Source organism: Suricata suricatta, chromosome 8, assembly GCF_006229205.1.
Source record: "Suricata suricatta isolate VVHF042 chromosome 8, meerkat_22Aug2017_6uvM2_HiC, whole genome shotgun sequence".
Classification (NCBI taxonomy): domain Eukaryota; kingdom Metazoa; phylum Chordata; class Mammalia; order Carnivora; family Herpestidae; genus Suricata; species Suricata suricatta.
The window spans coordinates 111,742,385-111,760,392 of NC_043707.1; the positions used below are offsets into that span (position 1 = coordinate 111,742,385).

Here is an 18,008-nt window from a genome sequence, read left to right on the forward strand (position 1 = left end):
AGCTAGCTGTCAGCACAGAGCCCGACGCGGGGCTCGAACCCACGAACGTGAGATCTGACCTGAGCCAAAGCCAGAGGCTTAACAGACTGAGCCACCCAGGCGCCCCAAAAAAAATTTTTTAAAGATTTTTTGAATTCCAGTTCTGTGTCTCCTTCTCTCTCTGCCCCTCCCCCACTCATGCTCTGTCTCCCTCTGTATTAAAAATAAATAAAACATTAAAAAAATTTAAAAAATTTTTTAAAATATTTATTTATTTTTGAGACAGACAGAGAGAGCATGAGCGGGGGAGGGGCAGAGAGGGAGGGAGACACAGAATCCGAAGCAGGTTCCAGGCTCTGAGCTGTCAGCACAGAGCCCAACACAAGGCTCGAACTCGGGAGCCATGAGATCGGGACCAGAGCTGAAGTTGAATGCTTAACCAGCCGAGCCACCCAGGTGCCCCTTTTTATTTTATTTTATTTTATTTTTTTAAGGAAAGTAGTTAGCTTTGAATATATAAGAAATAAGGATTTGTGTTGGCAAGAATGCATACCCACGAGAACTCCTACGTACCTCCCCTAGAGTAACCTTGCCACGAGCATGCCAGGAGATGGGTGGCAGATCTCATTCATAACAGCACTGCTCCTAACAGCAAAAACTCAAGCACCTAAAATCTTACTTGCAGAAGAATGTATAAAATTTCCTTTGTTCACATCAGTTAAGAACTTTTTCAGCAGTGAAAATGAATAAATTGGAACTTCATGCAGCAATCAATATGGAAGAATCTCAGAAACTGTACAATGTGAAAAACTATAGAAGGATGCATACACATTCATACTATTTATTGTAAAGGTTAAAAAGCAAGCAGAGCTAATCAATATATTTTCTGGGGGGGTACAAATACATAAGGACTACTGTAAAGAAAATTAAGGGAATGATAACCAAAAAAACCAAAACAATTCAAGATAGTGAGAGGTTTCCCCAGAGAGAGGGGAAGCAGGGGGTTGGGATGGGGATGAATACACAGGAGGCTTCAAAAGAATTGATAATATTCCCTTTCTTACATTGGGTTCATGAATGTATGTTTATTATTAGGCTTCATACCTTACATATATTCTTTTGTATGTACTGAATATCTTAGAATTTAAAAAAAAAGAAAATTAGCTCACTATAAACAAAAGTAAGCACTAGAAGCCAGAGGAAAAATATTTGTAACATAGGAAAGGCAAATGATTAATATCCTTATATAAAAAAATGTTTTAAGTTTATTTACTTATTTTGAGAGAGAGAGAGAGAGAGAGAGAGAGAGAGAGAGAGTGTGTGTGTGTGTGTGTGTGTGTGTGTGTGTGTGTGTGAGAGAGAGAGAGAGAGAGAGAGAGAGCAGGGGAGGGACAGAGAGGGGGAGAAAGAATCCTAAGCAAGTTCTGCACTGTCAGCACAGAGCCCGATGTGTGCGATCATGACCTGAGCCCAAGAGTTGGATGCTTAACTGACTGAGCCACCCAGAATTCCTGTGAATCAATAGGAAAAATACTTAAAGAGCCTTTCACAAAGGAAGAAACATAAATAATGGTAAACATGACAACTTGGTAATAAACTATTTAAATAAAAAAATGTAGGGGTGCCTCGGTGACTCAGTCGGTTAAGTGTCTGGCTTCAGCTCAGGTCATGATCTCACAGTTCGTGGGTTCGAGCCCCGCATCGGGCTCTGTGCTGAGCTGACAGCTATCTCAAAGCCTGGAGCCTGCTTCCAATTCCATGTCTCCCTCTCTCTGTGACCCTCCCCTGCTCGTGCTGTCTCTCTGTCTCTCAAAAGTAAATAAAAAACATTTAAAAATAAATAAATAAATGTATTTAATAAAAATGTTACATTAAAATTGGCATAAAATTATGGGGAAAAATAATGGTAAACATGAAAAAGGGTTTATCCTTGCTGGTAAGGCCATGCAAATCAAAATAATGAAATCATATTTATTTGCCTATCAAATAGGCAGAGATTAAAATGCAGATAATAATTCTTGCCCTACCTGCTTTACAAGGCAATTGTATCAGATGAGATAATGCATATGAAAGCCGTTGGCAAATTAAAACATACATATCAGCAAATGTCCGTTGTTGCTTTAAGACAGTTTGGTTGTTCAGAAAGAACTGATAGAAAATGGAGTTTTCAAAGGACAGCAGGGGATAACTTAATTACATCGCTTACAGGAATGAAGATTTCTGAGTGAAGGTAGGAACTTAGAAACAGAATGTCAGAACTGAAAGTACTTTAAGAAGTATCCTTAGTTAGCTTTCTTAATTTTAATTTATTTTTATTTTTTTGAGAGGGAGAGACCAGAGCATGAATGGGGGAGGGGCAGAGAAAGACAGACACATAGAATCCAACGCAGGCTCCAGGCTCGAACTCACAAACCATGACTTCAGGACCTGAGCCGAAATCAGATGCCCAATCGACAGAGACACCCAGAAGAGCCCCCTTAGTTAGCTTTCTTGATTGGGCAGGTGAAGACACTAGATACTGAGGCCCAGAGAAGAAGGGTTTTGCCCAGAGTCAGTTGTTTCCTGGCTTGGGCAAACAAATAAAACCTTTTCCCACCAAATATCACCTATCCCATGTCCCTCCTTTTCCACTCTCTCTTTTTTGGTATCTCACCATTTTACCTTCCCTTTTTATTTGCTCTCTTTCCCTTTGTTAATCATACTATTTGAAGTTTTATTACAATTACCATGTAATTGTGTACTCCCTATGCTTAAAGGGGGAATGCAGAATTTTTTAAAAAAATTTTTTAGCATTTTATTTATTTTTGTGAGACACAGAGAGAGAGAAAGAGAGAGAGAGAGAGAGAGAGAGAGAGAGAGAGAGAGAGAGAAAGAGAGCATGAGCAAAGGAGGGGCAGAGAGAGAAGGGGACACAGAATCTGAAACAGGCTCCAGGCTCTGAGCTATCAGCCCAGAGCCCAATGCGGGGCTTGAACCCATGAACTCTGAGATCATGACCTGAGCCGAAGTCGGATGCTTAACCGACTGAGCCACCCAGGCGCCCCAGAATTTCTCTTTTTAAAAAACAAATAGACAGTGTTTCTTCTTTATGATCCTTGATTGGTAACAGCTTTCTTCCCACCCCACCCCAGCCTCTTCGGGGTTAGTGGGCTTCTGATAGAAAAGAGTTCGTCTATCTATCTCTCTGCCCACAGACAGCCTGGCAAGGGGAAGAAGTGTGTAAATGAGTCTTTGTCTAGGTTGAAAGTCTCTTTATCAATTATCCTTAGAAGCAAAGCCCTTCATAAAGCAGATAATTATCTGTTCAACAGAGATTCTAAAGAAAAATTCAAAGTAGCAGGGATATAAAAACAATAGAGACTCAAGTAAATTCAGTGCTTACTCAATTGGAAGCAAGTATTTCAGGCATTGTGGTAGGGCCTTGTCACATTTAGTGCTCTGAAGAATTCTGGAGAGTTTTACAGGTGCGAAAACTGAGTAACTTGCCAGAGAGTTGGAACTGGTTATTGAAATCTGTTTATCTTTGGAACCCACGCTTTTCAGTTTATCTGGTGGAGTTTCAAGTGCCTGAAATGTGCACCACTACCACATAACGGTGGGGACTGACTGAGTCCAAGAACCATGGCTTAGAGAAACCAGCTTGTATTTTGCCTTAGAAGGCAAAGTCCTACAACGGGTGTCACCTTGGTGGCTTCAGAGCAGCTGACACTTGGTTCTCTGAGAGCCCTTGGGCTTGTGCTCATTAAACTGATTTGGTACCAAGCAAGCTTCGAATTTTAGCAGCAAGGCCTAGAAATGTCTAGAACTGGAAGGAATGACCATCATGCATTTGTCTCTGATTTATGCAAGACCCTCCAGAACTAATAGGAAATGCTTTTGAGAACTCATGGGAAACAGTTAAGACTGATACCAGTTCACTTGGTTTCCACCCTTTCCCCTTTGTTCTCCAGACGGATAAATGAGTGTGGTTTCTTGCTAATACCCTCCTTCTCAGGTGAGTCAGGATGCTCTTCTTGATATTAAATATTGTGATATCTTTCTTAACATTCACATTGAAGATATATTTGGCCGAGACAAAATTCCTATTGTCGTGGGAGGAACCAATTATTACATTGAGTCTCTGCTCTGGAAAGTTCTTGTCAATACTAAGGTATGTTTGGTTCACTTGTAAGTCACTGAGGAAATGGGTTCCTTTTTCTTGCCATCTAATTTTAGTGGGAGGAAGGTTGACTTTTGCCTGTTTCTTATACTCAGCCAGTGTAGTTTTCTTACTTAATATTCTGAAGCAAATGCAACCTCCGTCTGTGAAGTGTGCTCCTCTGGGGTGGCCTGAGGGTAAGGGCTGTGTGTGGGAAAAATGCTTCTCTGTGGATTAATTAGCATCTCTGTCTAAGTTAACAGTACATCAATCTGATTCAGCATTTCTTGGCTGTAACAATCTATACGTCAGAGAGATGTCCAACACTAACCTTTATTATGGAGACGCTATTGCATAGGGTGGGACTCTACAAACTGTAATGTGCAGGCAGTTCTGGACTCATGAATATGTTAATCCAGATGTGTTAGCCCTGGTTCCTGTTTGTACTTCTGACAAGGAAGCAGGCACCCGCATACTTCCCTACTCAGTACGTCCTTTGTTTGCTGTGGCCTCACAACACTGCCACAGTGTATTAGAATTTTCTGTTATATGGTCTTTGTCTCACTATATGCCAAGACCTGCTGATTTCTCTCGATTCTGTATTCTTAACTCCTAGCCAAGTGCCTGACACATGCATTGTCTCAGTGCTTGCTGTTGAACTGTTGAACTAAATTCACTTGTAGACCTTCTTTTAACAGCCCCAGGAGATGGACACCGAGAAGGTGACTGACCGGAAAGTAGAGCTTGAAAAGGAGGATGGCCATGTGCTCCACAAACGCCTAAGCCAGGTGGACCCAGAAATGGCTGCCAAGCTGCACCCACATGACAAGCGCAAAGTGGCCAGGTGAGAAAGCCTGGGCCCACTGTGAGTCCCTCTGGAGTTGGGCAGTAAGTCATTCCATGTGCCCAGGTAACAAGAGGGCTTCGATAATAGCAGTTAGGGGAGATTGATGTGTTCTAGCTAACAGTTCGCGAGGCCCCCGGTTGCTGCCTCTATCCGCCTCCCTCAATAAATAATTGCACCCAACTTTGTTGTTAATTTAAAGTGTATAAAATGTATAGTGCAGTAGAGTTTTCCCTAGGGCCTAAGTAGTTGTGCTTCATTTCTATTTGATCTTCGCGTGTATAGCAGTTTTCATGTAAATTTTTTCTGGCATGCAGTTGGTTTACATTGTGATTTGAGTTTCATAATTGATTGCACAATACTGAGTTCTACCCCAGCAGCTTTCCCAGTGGGAGGTGGATTTTATAAACTATCTCATGGATCAGCTCACCTTTACACATGGAGGCTTTCTTGAAGGGAAGAGAGAAGTGATGAATGAACTTATAAGGTCATGTTTTCTTAGGTTTTTTTTTTAATTTGCAGCCTCATGTGTTAGGATTTTTGGGGGGTGGGCAGTGTTGGGAGTGATAATCTGACAGAGCAGAGGCTCCAATGAAGAACTTACTATATGTGTGGTTGTTTATACAGATTAAATATTATAGCAACATCTGGTATTGATAGGAATTTTTTTTTGTTAATTTTTTTTATTTAATTTGACAGAGCATGCGCACAGGGGAGAGGCAGAGAGGGAAAGGGAAAGCGAGAATCCCAAGCAGGCTTTGCACTGTCAGCGTAGAGCCCAACATGGGGCTCGATCCCATGAACAGAGATCACAACCTGAGCCAAAATCAAGAGTCAGGTGCCTAACCAGCTGAGCCACCCTGGCACACGTAGATCAGTGTTTCTTAATCCTTTTTTCATTATTTCCCACCATCCCCAACACATCCAGAGCTTTTTTAGAAATTTTTTTCTAACTGTGCCTCCCTGCCCTCCATGAAATTTAATACTAAAGAATAATATTTCTTCAGGTATGGTTACCCGTTGGAGTGTCACACATCATTGTAATATCTAAGTTTTTATGCCTCCTTGGTAATGCACATTCTAGATAAATGAAGTTTATACTTTTAGTATCCAAACATTTTATTTTAAAGCATTTTAATAGAAATATTTCAAAAAGTTTTGGCATATGGAAACATTATGATGAACATTCATTTTTAAATTATTTTATGACATAATCCTAGAGATTGATCTTTATTATCCTCTCCTTTTATTAATCAGTTCTTTCTTATCACAACTCCTCAATTTTCTACTGTTTTTTAGTGTTTATTTATTTTTGATAGAACACAGTGGGTGGGGAAAGAGAAGGAGGGAGACACAGTATGCAAAGCAGGCTCCAGGTTCTGAGCTGTTAGCACAGAGCCCAGCCCAAGGCTGAGCTTGAACCCACAGACCATGGGATCATGACCTGAACGGAGGTCAGTTGCCCAACCCACTGAGCCACCTAGGCTCCCCTCATTTTGCTACTTCTAAACTAGTAATGAGTTGAGAACTGTGTCTTAGTAAGAGTCAATAGGTTCTAAGCAAGAGCTCTAGAGTCTTTTCTTTAGAGAGGACTGGAAGACTGTTTTCATTTCTCTTTTAGTTTAAGACTATATTCTAACCTCCAGATAAGTGAGATTATCTCTTACTACATACTTTCCCTCATAGGTCCTCTTTGAATGACCAGTGGTACGGAGAGACAAGGGGTCTCTACTCTTGTGTTAGGATTTCAGGAAGTAGAATTGGGTCAGGAAGGGAAGGATCACTTTCAAGCTGATAAGTTGCAATCACCCAGAGTGGTAGAGTATAGATTTGGGAGTTAAATTACCTAGTTGCTGCATAGCATAATAGATACGGACAGGGAGGCTGGTAGCTTAGGAATAAGTGTGTGAGTTCTTTCTTCAGTGATCTCTGGGCTAGTAGAGTACTAAATTAGTCAGAAGTGTTCTTCATTAACCTGAGACATATTTAAAAAGAAAGTTGATGAGCTGGATGTACAACATACTTTTGTAGTGTGGGAAAGGCAGCCCGGCGAGACTGGACCTGTTGACTTGTAACAGTCTCCCAAATAGGCTCTTTTACTGCTTACCTGAGGGTGAGTGAGTCCCATTCTATGTGTGTAGAAGAAGCCTGTTGTTTTTGAACCTGATTTCAGAAAAGTTGATTTGGTATGTTTAAAAGAATAGTATTATTCTTACTTTATCCTAAGTTTTCTATAGTATTGTTTCCTTTTTAAAAAATGTTTTTAATGTTTATTTATTTTTGAGAGAGAACATGAGAGAGAGAGAGAGAGACAGAGCATGAACTGGGGAGAGGCAGAAAGAGGGAGACAGAATCTGAAGCAGACTCCAGGCTCTGAGCTGTCAGCACAGAGCCCGATGTGGGGCTCAAGCTCACAAACTGTGAGATCATGACCTGAGTCGAAGTCGGACACTTAAGCAACTGAGTCACCCCGGTGCCCCAGGATTGTTTTCTGAGTAGCTACAGGATTAAAGTGACCCCAGACCTTCATGGCTTTGGGAGCTGATGTAGTGAAAATGTTCTGTAATTGCCTCTCTCCTTGTTTCACTTGAGATCCATATTTTCTAATGGTTTTTATGGGTGTGCCCGTCCCCCCACCCTCCCTTAAATGACTTAGGAGCTTGCAAGTGTTTGAAGAAACGGGAATCTCTCATAGTGAATTTCTTCATCGTCAACATGCGGAGGAAGGTGGTGGTCCCCTTGGAGGCCCTCTGAAGTTCCCTCACCTTTGCATCCTCTGGCTTCATGCTGACCAGACAGGTAAAAGCCCTTTAATGCCTCAGAGTCCATCTGAGATAGAGCTTATTTTATTACTATATATATGAAATGCTTAGAACCATTAGTGGCTCATAATAAGCACTAAACAAGTGTTAGCTATTAGTTTAATTACCATTATTCATTGACTTAATGAGGCACTTTGTTCCCTTCCCCTGGGCGGCTGTCTGGAATGGGAAGGAGGGTAGCTATCCCAGGCACTAGGATAAGATAGCGAGGTGGATAGGATGTTGTGGTGCTGTGAGTACAAGACTGTCATCCAGGGAAGGTCTGAAGAGAAAGAGAAGGAAGGTTCTATAGGAGGTCTGACTCCTGGATTGGCTGGATGGAGGTTGCATCACCGATTATTCTAAAAGCAGCCTGGCTGAGAAATGGGTATGATAATCAGTTAGCTAGCCTGATTATGGGGTTTGTTTTGTGTTGTTTTGTTTTGCTAAAGTATGATAATGCCCCGTGATAGTACTAACTTCATCCAGCTAGCATGTAGTAAGCATTCAGTGAAGTGTCAAGGACACTGCAGAGTCCTTGGATTTCAGAGATGAATATGAGACAGTGCCTGTTTTTGAGGAGCTCCCAGTCCAGCGGGGTGCAAACCAGATAGACACGACATTGTGATAAGTGCTGGGCTAGAAAGTGCTGTGAGGCCACAGAGAAGGGGTGATGAGCACTCTATTGCGGGCGGCCAGGGACCCGTTTTTAAAGGTAACTTATGAGCTGGGTCCATACGTGAACAGTATAGTGTAGCGATGAAGAACTCGCTGTCTGAGCCAGACTGGATGCAGATTCCTGCTCCGCCGTCTCTGCCTATGTGAATTTTAAAGCAATTAGTTTACCTTCCTGGGCCTCAATTTTCTCTTTTGTTAAGTAGAAATAATGATAATAAAATCATAGTAATAATACATATAGCTTCGTTGAGGATTAGATGAAACAATACATACAAAGTGCCCAGAATGTGCCTAACACACGATAAGCCCTTAACAAATACAAACTTTTTAGGAAGATAGGACAAAGGTTACTGTTACTGCAGGCTGAGAGGTAGCAATGGCAGATAATGTAGCACATGATAGGAATGGTGAAAATTTGTTGTTAAATTGATCTCAGGTGCAAATTTACAGAAAAAGATAATTTCTAATGGATTTTTTTTTTGTGAATAAAAACATGTACTGCAGTTCAGCATAAAATAATGGAATCTGATTCATAATGAAACTGTTTGACCTTCACATCTGAATGAATATGACCCCTTACCCTTTGCTCCTCTGTCTGGCCCAGGAGTTCACAGTGTACCTAGGATGGATTTGGATTAAAGTTTCTGTTCCTATCCAGGGTGTCATCTGAAAGTTCTTGAATGTGAAATAACACAAAATTAGAGTAACAAATATAATGGAAAAAAGTAAGAAGAGCAAGCCAGGGTGTCTCACAGCTGCCTCTAGCGTCAACAACGAGTACACATTCCATAATAAAATATTTGTCTTTCCTAACATCTGTAGTTGTATGCCTTCTCTTTATATAATAAGCCATGTGCCTCATTCTGGCTGTTTTTACTGAAGTGCAGAGTCTTACCTATGCCAAAAATAATATGACTTATTCTATAATCTTTGGAGTCTGAACCCTTTCTTCCACTTGAACAAACGTTCTTCTTCGTGGCACCTGTCCATCCATCGTGTAAATGTATCACGCGCACCTTTGATAGGCTTGCTGGTTGATGGGCTAATTTGATTGAAGTTCTAGATGAGCGCTTGGAGAAGAGGGTGGATGACATGCTCGCTGCTGGGCTCTTGGATGAACTAAGAGATTTTCACAGGCGCTATAATCAGAAGAAAGTTGCAGAAAACAGGTGAGGATTTGGCTGTTACTTTGACCTACTCTCCATCCCTTGCTCATGGTCAAAAGACCATAAATGTAGTACTGAGTTTGGATCTCCTTGTTTTTTTATTAGCCTTTGTCCTTGGCAGTGGCAAGGTTTGTTGGAAGGGGGTTTTTGTTAACAGTTACACTTTCTAATCTGTCAGACATTCTCGGGAGTTAATTTTCAAGGGAATTAACCAGGGAGCTTGTGCAGGTGGGGGTGGGGGTGGAGGAAGGTGTTTAGAGAGGCAGGATCTCAGTTTCTCATCTATGAGATGAAATGGCTAGATCCTCTCCAAGGCCCCTACTAGCTCTCAGATGCAGTGGTTCATCTGCTGATGCTCTCCTGTTCCCAGCCAGGACTATCAACATGGTATCTTCCAATCCATTGGCTTCAAGGAATTCCACGAGTACCTTGTCACTGAGGGAAAATGCACACCGGAGACCAGTAACCAGCTCCTAAGGAAAGGTGTGAATTCCTCCATTTAACCTAGCCTTGGACATCCTTGGGTGCCACGGTATCCCGCTGGTATGGTCTGAGAAGGAGCTGAGGCCCGAAGAGTCCCAAATGGCCTTCAGCTCAGAATTGAGATTTTTGTCTACCAGGTGTAGTCCAGTGTGGTGCCGTGGTTGATTTTCTCTCCTTCTGGGCTGGGTTTCCTTTTGTCTGGATGAGAACTTAAAAGGTTCTTAGATTTACCTTGTCTTTCAGGTATTGAGTCTCTGAAACAAGTGACCAAGAGATATGCCCGGAAGCAAAACCGATGGGTTAAAAACCGCTTTTTGAGCAGTAAGTCTCATGCTGTTCCTTATCCCCTGGGTCTGTTTCGAGTAGATGTCCCAGAAAAGGAACTTTGGTTTCTGGACCTAAGACCTAGGGACCTGATCTGGGGGAGGGTCTACTGCATAAATGACTGTGGAACGATACTTTTTTGTAATGTCTCAGAAAACATTACAGGGTTGCTCAGGGTTGATTTTAGCTTCAAATTTTGTACTTGACTGGGGAGCCTGGGTGGCTCAGTTGAGCATCTGACTTTGGCTCAGGCCATGATCTCATGGTTTGTGGGTTTGAGCTGTCAGCACAGAGCCTGGAGCCTGCTTCCGATTCTGTGTGTCCCTCTCTCTCTGCCCTTCCCCTGCTCATGACCTGTCTCTCTCTGTCTCTCAAAAATAAATTTTTAAAAAGTTCAAAAAAATTTTTAAAGCTGCGCGCGCGCGCGCGCACACACACACACACACACACACACACACACACACAAGTTTGTACACAAAAGTGCAGCCAGCTTTCTATAGGGCACTCTCCTAATTAAAATGGTTCTGTGGTGCCTGACTGTCTCAGTCAGAAGAGCATGTGACTCTTGATCTTAAGGTCATGAGTTTGGACCACATGTTGGGTGTAGAGATTACAAGAAATAAATAAGCTTTAAACAAAGAGAAAGAAAAATGGGCAGACGAGCAGTATAAAGAGCCAGACCTTCACCAGCTCCCCTGCATCGCCTTCATATTCAGGTACGTGGTGTTTTAGGATGCTGTAGCCTTAGCTTCGGCTAAACAGTACTTTTAAGGAACAGGAAAGGAAATTCTTGTTTATTTGACCCTATTCTGTGTCCTTGACACTAAATTTGGTGCTATACATATACATCTGAGCCTGCGGGATAGGTGTTATTCTTTTATCTTTGCAGATAAGGAGATGGAGGCTTCGAGAAGTTAAATATCTTTCCCCAAACCTGCCAGCTGAATAAGCAGCTGAGTTCTAAATGCAGGCCTCACCCCCGCTCCCGCCCCCACCACTGCACTTCCCAGCCCTCTTCTTGTTTCCCGTGGCTATAGCTTTAGCCAGACAGCGTTGGTATTGGGCCTCAAGTAAGAAATGGTGTGGTTATGAGCTAAATGGAGATTAATTTAGAAGAGATTCAGTCCAAGTGACACACCAACTTTATCTTATACGCACTTTTTAAATATGCTTCTGAATCATCCCATTTACCTTTTGCCTCTAGACTTCGGCTTTCAGTTATAGATGACAGCTGAGGCCTCCACTCTGCTCTTTAGTGTCTGTGAACATAAGCACCTTGGTCCATTTTATTGACCACCAATTGCTCCAGTTCTTTCTCCTGCTCTTGCCCTCTGCCAGACCCCTCTAGCATAGTCCTGGCACTGTCAGGCTCTGCGTCCTGCCTTCTCCTCACCCGGCTTTCTCTGCATGTCCTTTTAGGTAGGAGAATTCTTTGCTTTAGCTAAAATTAAAATTGAATTGAATCCACTAAAATTCACCACTACAGATTTCCAGTGCAGCTTCTCTTCTCCCCAGGGCTAATAATTAGTCTGTAACAAAAGATGTTTTTTATAATGATTTGAAACTTCCTCCTGTGGTAAAGCCACAGTAACTCCCCCATCTCTGAGTCCAGAGGGATTGATGGCCCAGAGCATCATCTGCCCATTCCTCATTCATGTGTATGCCGGCACAGGCCTGGTGCTAGAGTGAAAGGCACAGCTGCCTTGTAAACTGGGAGTCGCGTATGATTGGCTGGGGCTGGTCTGCTGGGATAGGGTTCTGGCAGGAAGCCAGAGGGACTTCCCCGCCCCAACTTGGCCTTGGACCCAAGCCAGAAATAGCAGCTGGGAGCCGAGAACTTGTTGAAAGGTGCTTAGACAGGGCACAGAAGCCCAACAAAGGACTCAGAGGGGAAGGGAAAATATAGAGTGGCCTGGAAACAGGTGCAGAGCTTAGCCAAGGCCAGGTGTGCTGTGGATGCTGCCTGCACCCTCCTGGTCTCACCTTTCCGTGTGGTGGCAGGTGCAGCCCAGGCCACTTTATGAAGAATCTTACTTGTGGTTGGCACAATCAAAAGGCCAGCACCTGCCAGCCGTTGGCATCCTAAAGACTTTGATGTTTTTGTCCATGGGGAGATGCTCTTTGCCTTTAGGCAACTGACTTAACCTAGCTGTGGAAGGCAGTGTAGTGTGTCCATAGACGGGGAGGCTGCCAGCAGAGACTAAACGTGGATGAGATGCCTGTCGCTGTGCCCTAGGCTGTCTCCAGTCTCATCTCCACTCAGAAGTGTGTACCGAAGGGTGTTTCTTGAACAGTCCTGTAGATCAGTTTCCTAAAAGAAAGGGGCTCAACTAGTTTGATTTCCAGGCTTTCTAGTTCTCAGATTTAGTGGCTCAGTGGTCGATAATTCTTCTGTTCCCGGTCCCCAATTATCAGTGAGTTTCACAAATGCCATACTGCTGAGGAAATATATACAAACCTAGTGTCTGCTCCTAAAGAGACCTTTGAACTCTCTTGCCAAGAGCACTATCACTGTAAGATGATAGGGAACTTAAAACAGGCATTTGCTTTAAGCTGTTAGTTTATTTACTCCTGTGATGTGCTGTCTTTATATCACTAGAGCTAGTACTCCGTTCTGTTTTTCTGACTGATCTGGAAGGCTCTGTCTGTGGACGTCTGGATTATGCAGCTAGACTTGTTGGCTACAGATCAGTGAACCTTGTAGGTCATTTTTGAATTGCATGTAGTTGTTTGTTCATGTTTCTGGTTAGAATGAATGGCGTGGTCAGAATGTTTATTCCTTTGGCCCATATATTTCCCTTGAGGATTCTGGAGTCCTGGGGGCAGAACTGATTGGGTGTTGGAGGCTGACCTCTCACATCTTCTCTTTGTCGTCATTAGGACCTGGTCCCAGTGTCCCCCCAGTATATGGCTTAGAAGTATCTGATGTCTCGAAGTGGGAGGAATCTGTTCTTGTACCAGCTCTTGAAATCGTGCAGAGTTTCATCCAGGTGATTATTAATCACAGTACTGCCTTTTGTGTGGCTTTCGGAGGGCTTTCCTCAGCTGGCACCTTTGTTGGTATGTCAGGGAACCAAGCTTTCTTTTCCATGGAATAGAGCCAAAGGGCTGGCTGCTTTTAGATCCCTGGAGGCTGTGTTTCTGCTTTCACAGTTAGAAAGGTTGTTGCTAAAATCTGTCCATCGTCCACCTGCTATTTGGAATGAGGATAAAGAATCTTGGGAAAACCCCGCTCCCCTTAATATCAGAGAATAACATCCAGATCTCTCTGATTGAACTGCTTCTCCACCCTCTCCCCCTCTCCCCTACCCCTGTTCTTTCAGGGCCACAAGCCTATAGCTGCTCCAGTAAAGATGCCATGCAGTGAAACGGAGAACAAGAGAAGTTTTCACATGTGTGACCTCTGCGATCGAATCATCATTGGGGACCGTGAATGGGCAGGTAGAGTCTGGGGAAGGGCATGGAGAAGTCTGTTAAAGGTGGTTCACGGTGACTTCATGCATCTTAAGGTCTTTGGTAGGTTGAATGCTGGGCTCCACTTACGAGTAAAGGGATGGCAGATTCCTCTAAGAGCCTAAATTTCATGGAGACTTTCCTATATGGGGAGTTATGCATGTGTTCTGAATTTTCAAGGAAGGTCGTAGGCCCTCCAACTTCAGCTAGAGTAGATATTTTATACTGAGAAGTCTGCAGTAACCTTCCAGAGCTCCTTTGACTTTCCTGATGCTATCTTCTAGGGCCCTTCATGTTTAGACCTCAGTGCGGGTGAGGTAGGAGTATAAGGGAAGCCGGCCAACTTACCCTGGAGACGCGGACACAGAGCCAGCTAGGGAGATGGGAGGGCGTGCGGTTACTCCTCCTGAGTACACTCGTTGCAAGTGTTGCCTCTTTGGTGACTGTTAGGGTTTTGCATTGAAGTTGTGGTGACGCTGGGACTGTGAGAGAGTATTGAGAGGAGCGGCAGCAGCTGACTGTCCCACACAGAGAAAGATGGTGATCGGTGATCAAAGCGTGCCGTCTTCTTTCAGGGTACTCGCGACCAACCAGCAGCAGCCCTGCCCTGAGGCTCTCTTTCCCTCCTAGAGCCTGGATCCGCCTCTGCCGCAGAGTCACGCCCGCACTCTCTGTCCCGATTCCTCTAGTCCTCTAGTGAGAGCCCAGAGGGCCAGGGCCTCCAAGCCTGGAGCTCACGCTGTATTTGGGAACTCATTTAAGGCTCACTCTTTTTGAGCACAGTAGGGCTTGTGGTGTACTCAGTGGCGGGAATCCTTCTGTTCCTGAGCACTGCCTTGCATGGGATTCTCATAGAAATGGAGTTTTCTCCCCATTCCAACCAATAGAATGATTAGTTCTATTAACTGGTAGCACCCGCAAAATGAATGCCATTGTCAGAGACTGGGGACGGCTGTGATTTGCCCAAGCAGCAGAAGAAGCCTCGATTGTCGATGGTTTATAATGATGAAAGGGGAAGAGAAAGAGAGCGTCTGATTGTTTTTTCTAAAGGAAACTTAGTGGTTCGATGTGTCGAATGTCCTTCAGGGATAGACTTAAAGAAGCGACATTTGTGAGCCTTTGTGAGCTTAGCTTGTGTGAGCCCTTCTATAGTGCCATCTGTCAAGTCCGCGCTCCCATCTCCTGCTGCCGTGGAGAGCCCGGCCAGAAGCCCTTTTTTTTTTTTTTTTTTTGCCTTAGGCTCTTGCTGGAGAATAAAGCTCTTTTTCCCCCAAGTAAACTTTTCTTTGACTTCTAACCTCTTCCTTACTTTTTCTTTTTTTGCTTAAGAACCTCATTTAAAATGATGTTTTTAATATATGTCAAAGAGCATTTAATCTAGTCATGTATCTCGTTAGATGCTTCCAAATAAGACTTCCTTGAAACAGAATAAAAAGAAGCTTGTATGAGTTAGTCAGAGGATGGGAACAGCCTTTGGGGTGAGAGGTCAGACATTGGGATCAGGAGCAGTGGCCTTCCAGCTTTAAGGCTTCTGTGGGCTCTCACAAGGGATCCTCAGGGAAGAATGCTTCCCGGTATCTCTCTGGAGCATTGCGTGCTTGGAGAATGTGGGCTTGGGAGTCAGTCGTTCCAGTGGCTTGTCGGACCCCGGCGTGGGGATGTCAGACCCGGAGGGCGAACCTGTGTGAGCAGGGAAGTGGAAAGGACAGCTCTGGGTGCTGTGGGGTTGATGTGGGGCAGAGCATCTGTCCTGCGCTGCAGACAAGGATTTGGATTCGTCACTTTTAGCTGAGTGAGTGGAAAGGTAATTTATCTGTTACAGGAAGCCCCATGCTGGCAAAGTGAGTCTAGAGCCCTGATTCTGGAAAATTGGGTCTCTTGAGCTGTCGATGAGCTGAAGAACTTAACCTTAACCTGCTGTGTCCTTGGACAAAATAAGAGGCCTCGGTGAACTTCAGTTTCCTCCTGTATCAAATGAGCTGAATAATACCATCCTGCAAGATTGCTGTGAGGATTAGTGATGTGAATAAAGCTCCCAGCAGGGTGTGCTTGGTGCCCGGTAGCTTGCTGGCCACAAAACTTATTCTTCCCTTAAAAATGCTAAGCAGCTATACCAGCACATGTGTGGATCCTGTTATTGTTAAAGAAAAGGACTATGTAGTTAATTTTTATCCTTCTAGGATTGATTCTAGGAAGTTCTAATGAGGGGCGCCTGGGTGGCTCAGTTGGCTAAGTGTCTGACTTTGACTCCGGTCATGATCTCACGGTTCACAAGTTCGAGCCCCATGTTGGGCTGTGTGCCAACAGCCCAGAGCCTGGAGCCTGCTTCAGATCCTGTGTCTCCCTCTCTCTCTGCCCTTCCCCCACTCATGCTCTGTCTCTCAAAAAGAAATGTTAAAAATGTTTTTTGAAAGTTCTAATTATTGTTGTTTTTGTTTTGTCTCAGCACATATAAAATCCAAATCCCACTTGCACCAACTGAAGAAAAGAAGAAGATTGGACTCAGATGCTGTTGCTACCATAGAAAATCAGAGTATTTCTCCAGACTGTGACAAAGAGCTTAGGGAGAAAGGATTCTCAGAGCAGAATGAGAAAGAGGTGAAGTCCAGTGTTTAAGAGACATGTCCCGGAGCCTTTGCACCGGTGGGGCCCCGCTTCGGGAAGGAGGGTCAGGTGTGTGTCCCTGTCTGGGCCGAGGAGTGCTATGCAGAAAGCCCCCACCATTTTTTTTTCTCTGTGATGTAGTTTTCAAGTCTCACATTCTCTGTCATGGAAACAGCAGGTCTTGTTAGTTCCTTGTTTGGCTGATGTGTCTGGTAATAATGATTTTGGGAAGGGATTCCTCCCCGCCTCCACTTTTAGCCTTAAAGGTTCTATTTTTAAAAGAGGTGTAGATTGCACTTTTTTATACTTGAGGATCTTTCTGGTAATGAATACCAAATTCCCTGTGTACCTTTAAGAAGAAGTTTTTATGTTCCTGACTCTGGCTAAAAATATCTTCTTTCCAGATACTTTTATAGATGATTGAGGTCTTGTGAGCCACAGATCAGGAGTTCTGGATTTGAGTGGATGGCAGGAACGGACCAGCCCCAGTGAGATGGTCAAGTGAACTCAGCCAGCTCTTGGAATTCCATGGAGAAGGAGAGAAGGAGGTGTTCGTGACGTGGTGCCTGAAAACTAAAGACTTCGGCATTTGCTGCGCGCCTCCTGTGTGATAATTACCATCACTGCTGTCTTTCTATTGAGTTAGAAGTCTATATATTTTTTGAAAGTTAAATAAAGAAAAAGTTCCCAAGAGTCTCTTTAATGCTTAAAAAATGTATATTCCATGTCTAGTGTCTACACAGTGGGCTCTGTTAGCAACATGGTAACTTTCTTAGTCTCCACATTCTTCATATGATCATGCTGTCTATTCATCATTTAGCAAATATTTATTGAGCACTTAATCTATTCGTGGAAGACTCTGGAGAGGGTCTTTTATTAGAGATTCGTGATTTCCAGCAATGTTGGGTGTATGTATGTATTTAGCATAAAATTAGGCCTTTTTATGTTTACAGTTCAGCAACATTGATTATGTTCCCGATGCTATACAACAGTCACCTCTGTTTGCAAAACTTTTCATCGCCCCAAACAAGGCGATTCCATTAAGCAATAACTCCACTCAAGTAATATTTTATTTGTTCAGAATCTACTATATGTGAGGCTAGAGGGAATACAGAGATAAAATGAGGTGTCGTTCTTGCTTTCAGGGAGCTTTGTTCACACTGTACAAACAGCCAGTCTAGGGCAGAGAGTATCTGAAGGCCGTCAGGGGTGTGTGGAATTGCACTTGGAGGGGAAGGGGTCGTGTAAGGAGGAGCATTTCTGCTGGACCTTAAAAAGCGGTTCTTGGGGCGCCCGGATGGCTCGGTCAGTTAAGTGTCCAACTCTTGATCTCAGCTCAGGTTATGATCTCACAGTTTGTGAGGTTTTTTTGTTTGTTTCAATAGCATGAACAGGGGAGGGTCAGAGAGAGAGACACAGAATCCAAAACAGGGTCCAGGGCTCTGAGCTGTCAGCACAGAGCCCGACGCGAGGCTCGAAACCACGAACCGCGAGATCACGACCTGAGCCAAAGCCAGATGCTCAACCAACTGAGCCAC

At 43.7% G+C, this 18,008-nt stretch overlaps 1 protein-coding gene across 4 annotated transcripts in view; it reads left to right on the forward strand.

Moving 5' to 3' along the window:
* The window catches only part of TRIT1 (tRNA isopentenyltransferase 1), a 48,878-nt gene extending 31,715 nt beyond the window's left edge, over positions 1 to 17,163 (forward strand). The window contains exons 3-12 of one of the 4 annotated variants that reach the window (XR_003912098.1): positions 4,031 to 4,129; positions 4,816 to 4,961; positions 7,618 to 7,760; positions 9,498 to 9,609; positions 9,977 to 10,089; positions 10,333 to 10,410; positions 13,294 to 13,403; positions 13,737 to 13,854; positions 16,313 to 16,539; positions 16,875 to 17,163. Coding sequence is in view for 1 of the 4 variants with exons in the window: in XM_029948666.1 (XP_029804526.1) it covers positions 4,031 to 4,129; positions 4,816 to 4,961; positions 7,618 to 7,760; positions 9,498 to 9,609; positions 9,977 to 10,089; positions 10,333 to 10,410; positions 13,294 to 13,403; positions 13,737 to 13,854; positions 16,313 to 16,464; positions 16,875 to 16,886 (1,083 nt within the window). In the remaining 3 variants the exon portion in view is untranslated. Of the gene's footprint in view, positions 1 to 4,030; positions 4,130 to 4,815; positions 4,962 to 7,617; positions 7,761 to 9,497; positions 9,610 to 9,976; positions 10,090 to 10,332; positions 10,411 to 13,293; positions 13,404 to 13,736; positions 13,855 to 16,312; positions 16,540 to 16,874 lie in introns of those variants that run through there. The other 3 variants (XM_029948666.1, XR_003912099.1, XR_003912100.1) reach the window with 3 other exon arrangements.
* Positions 17,164 to 18,008: the final 845 nt, after the last annotated feature.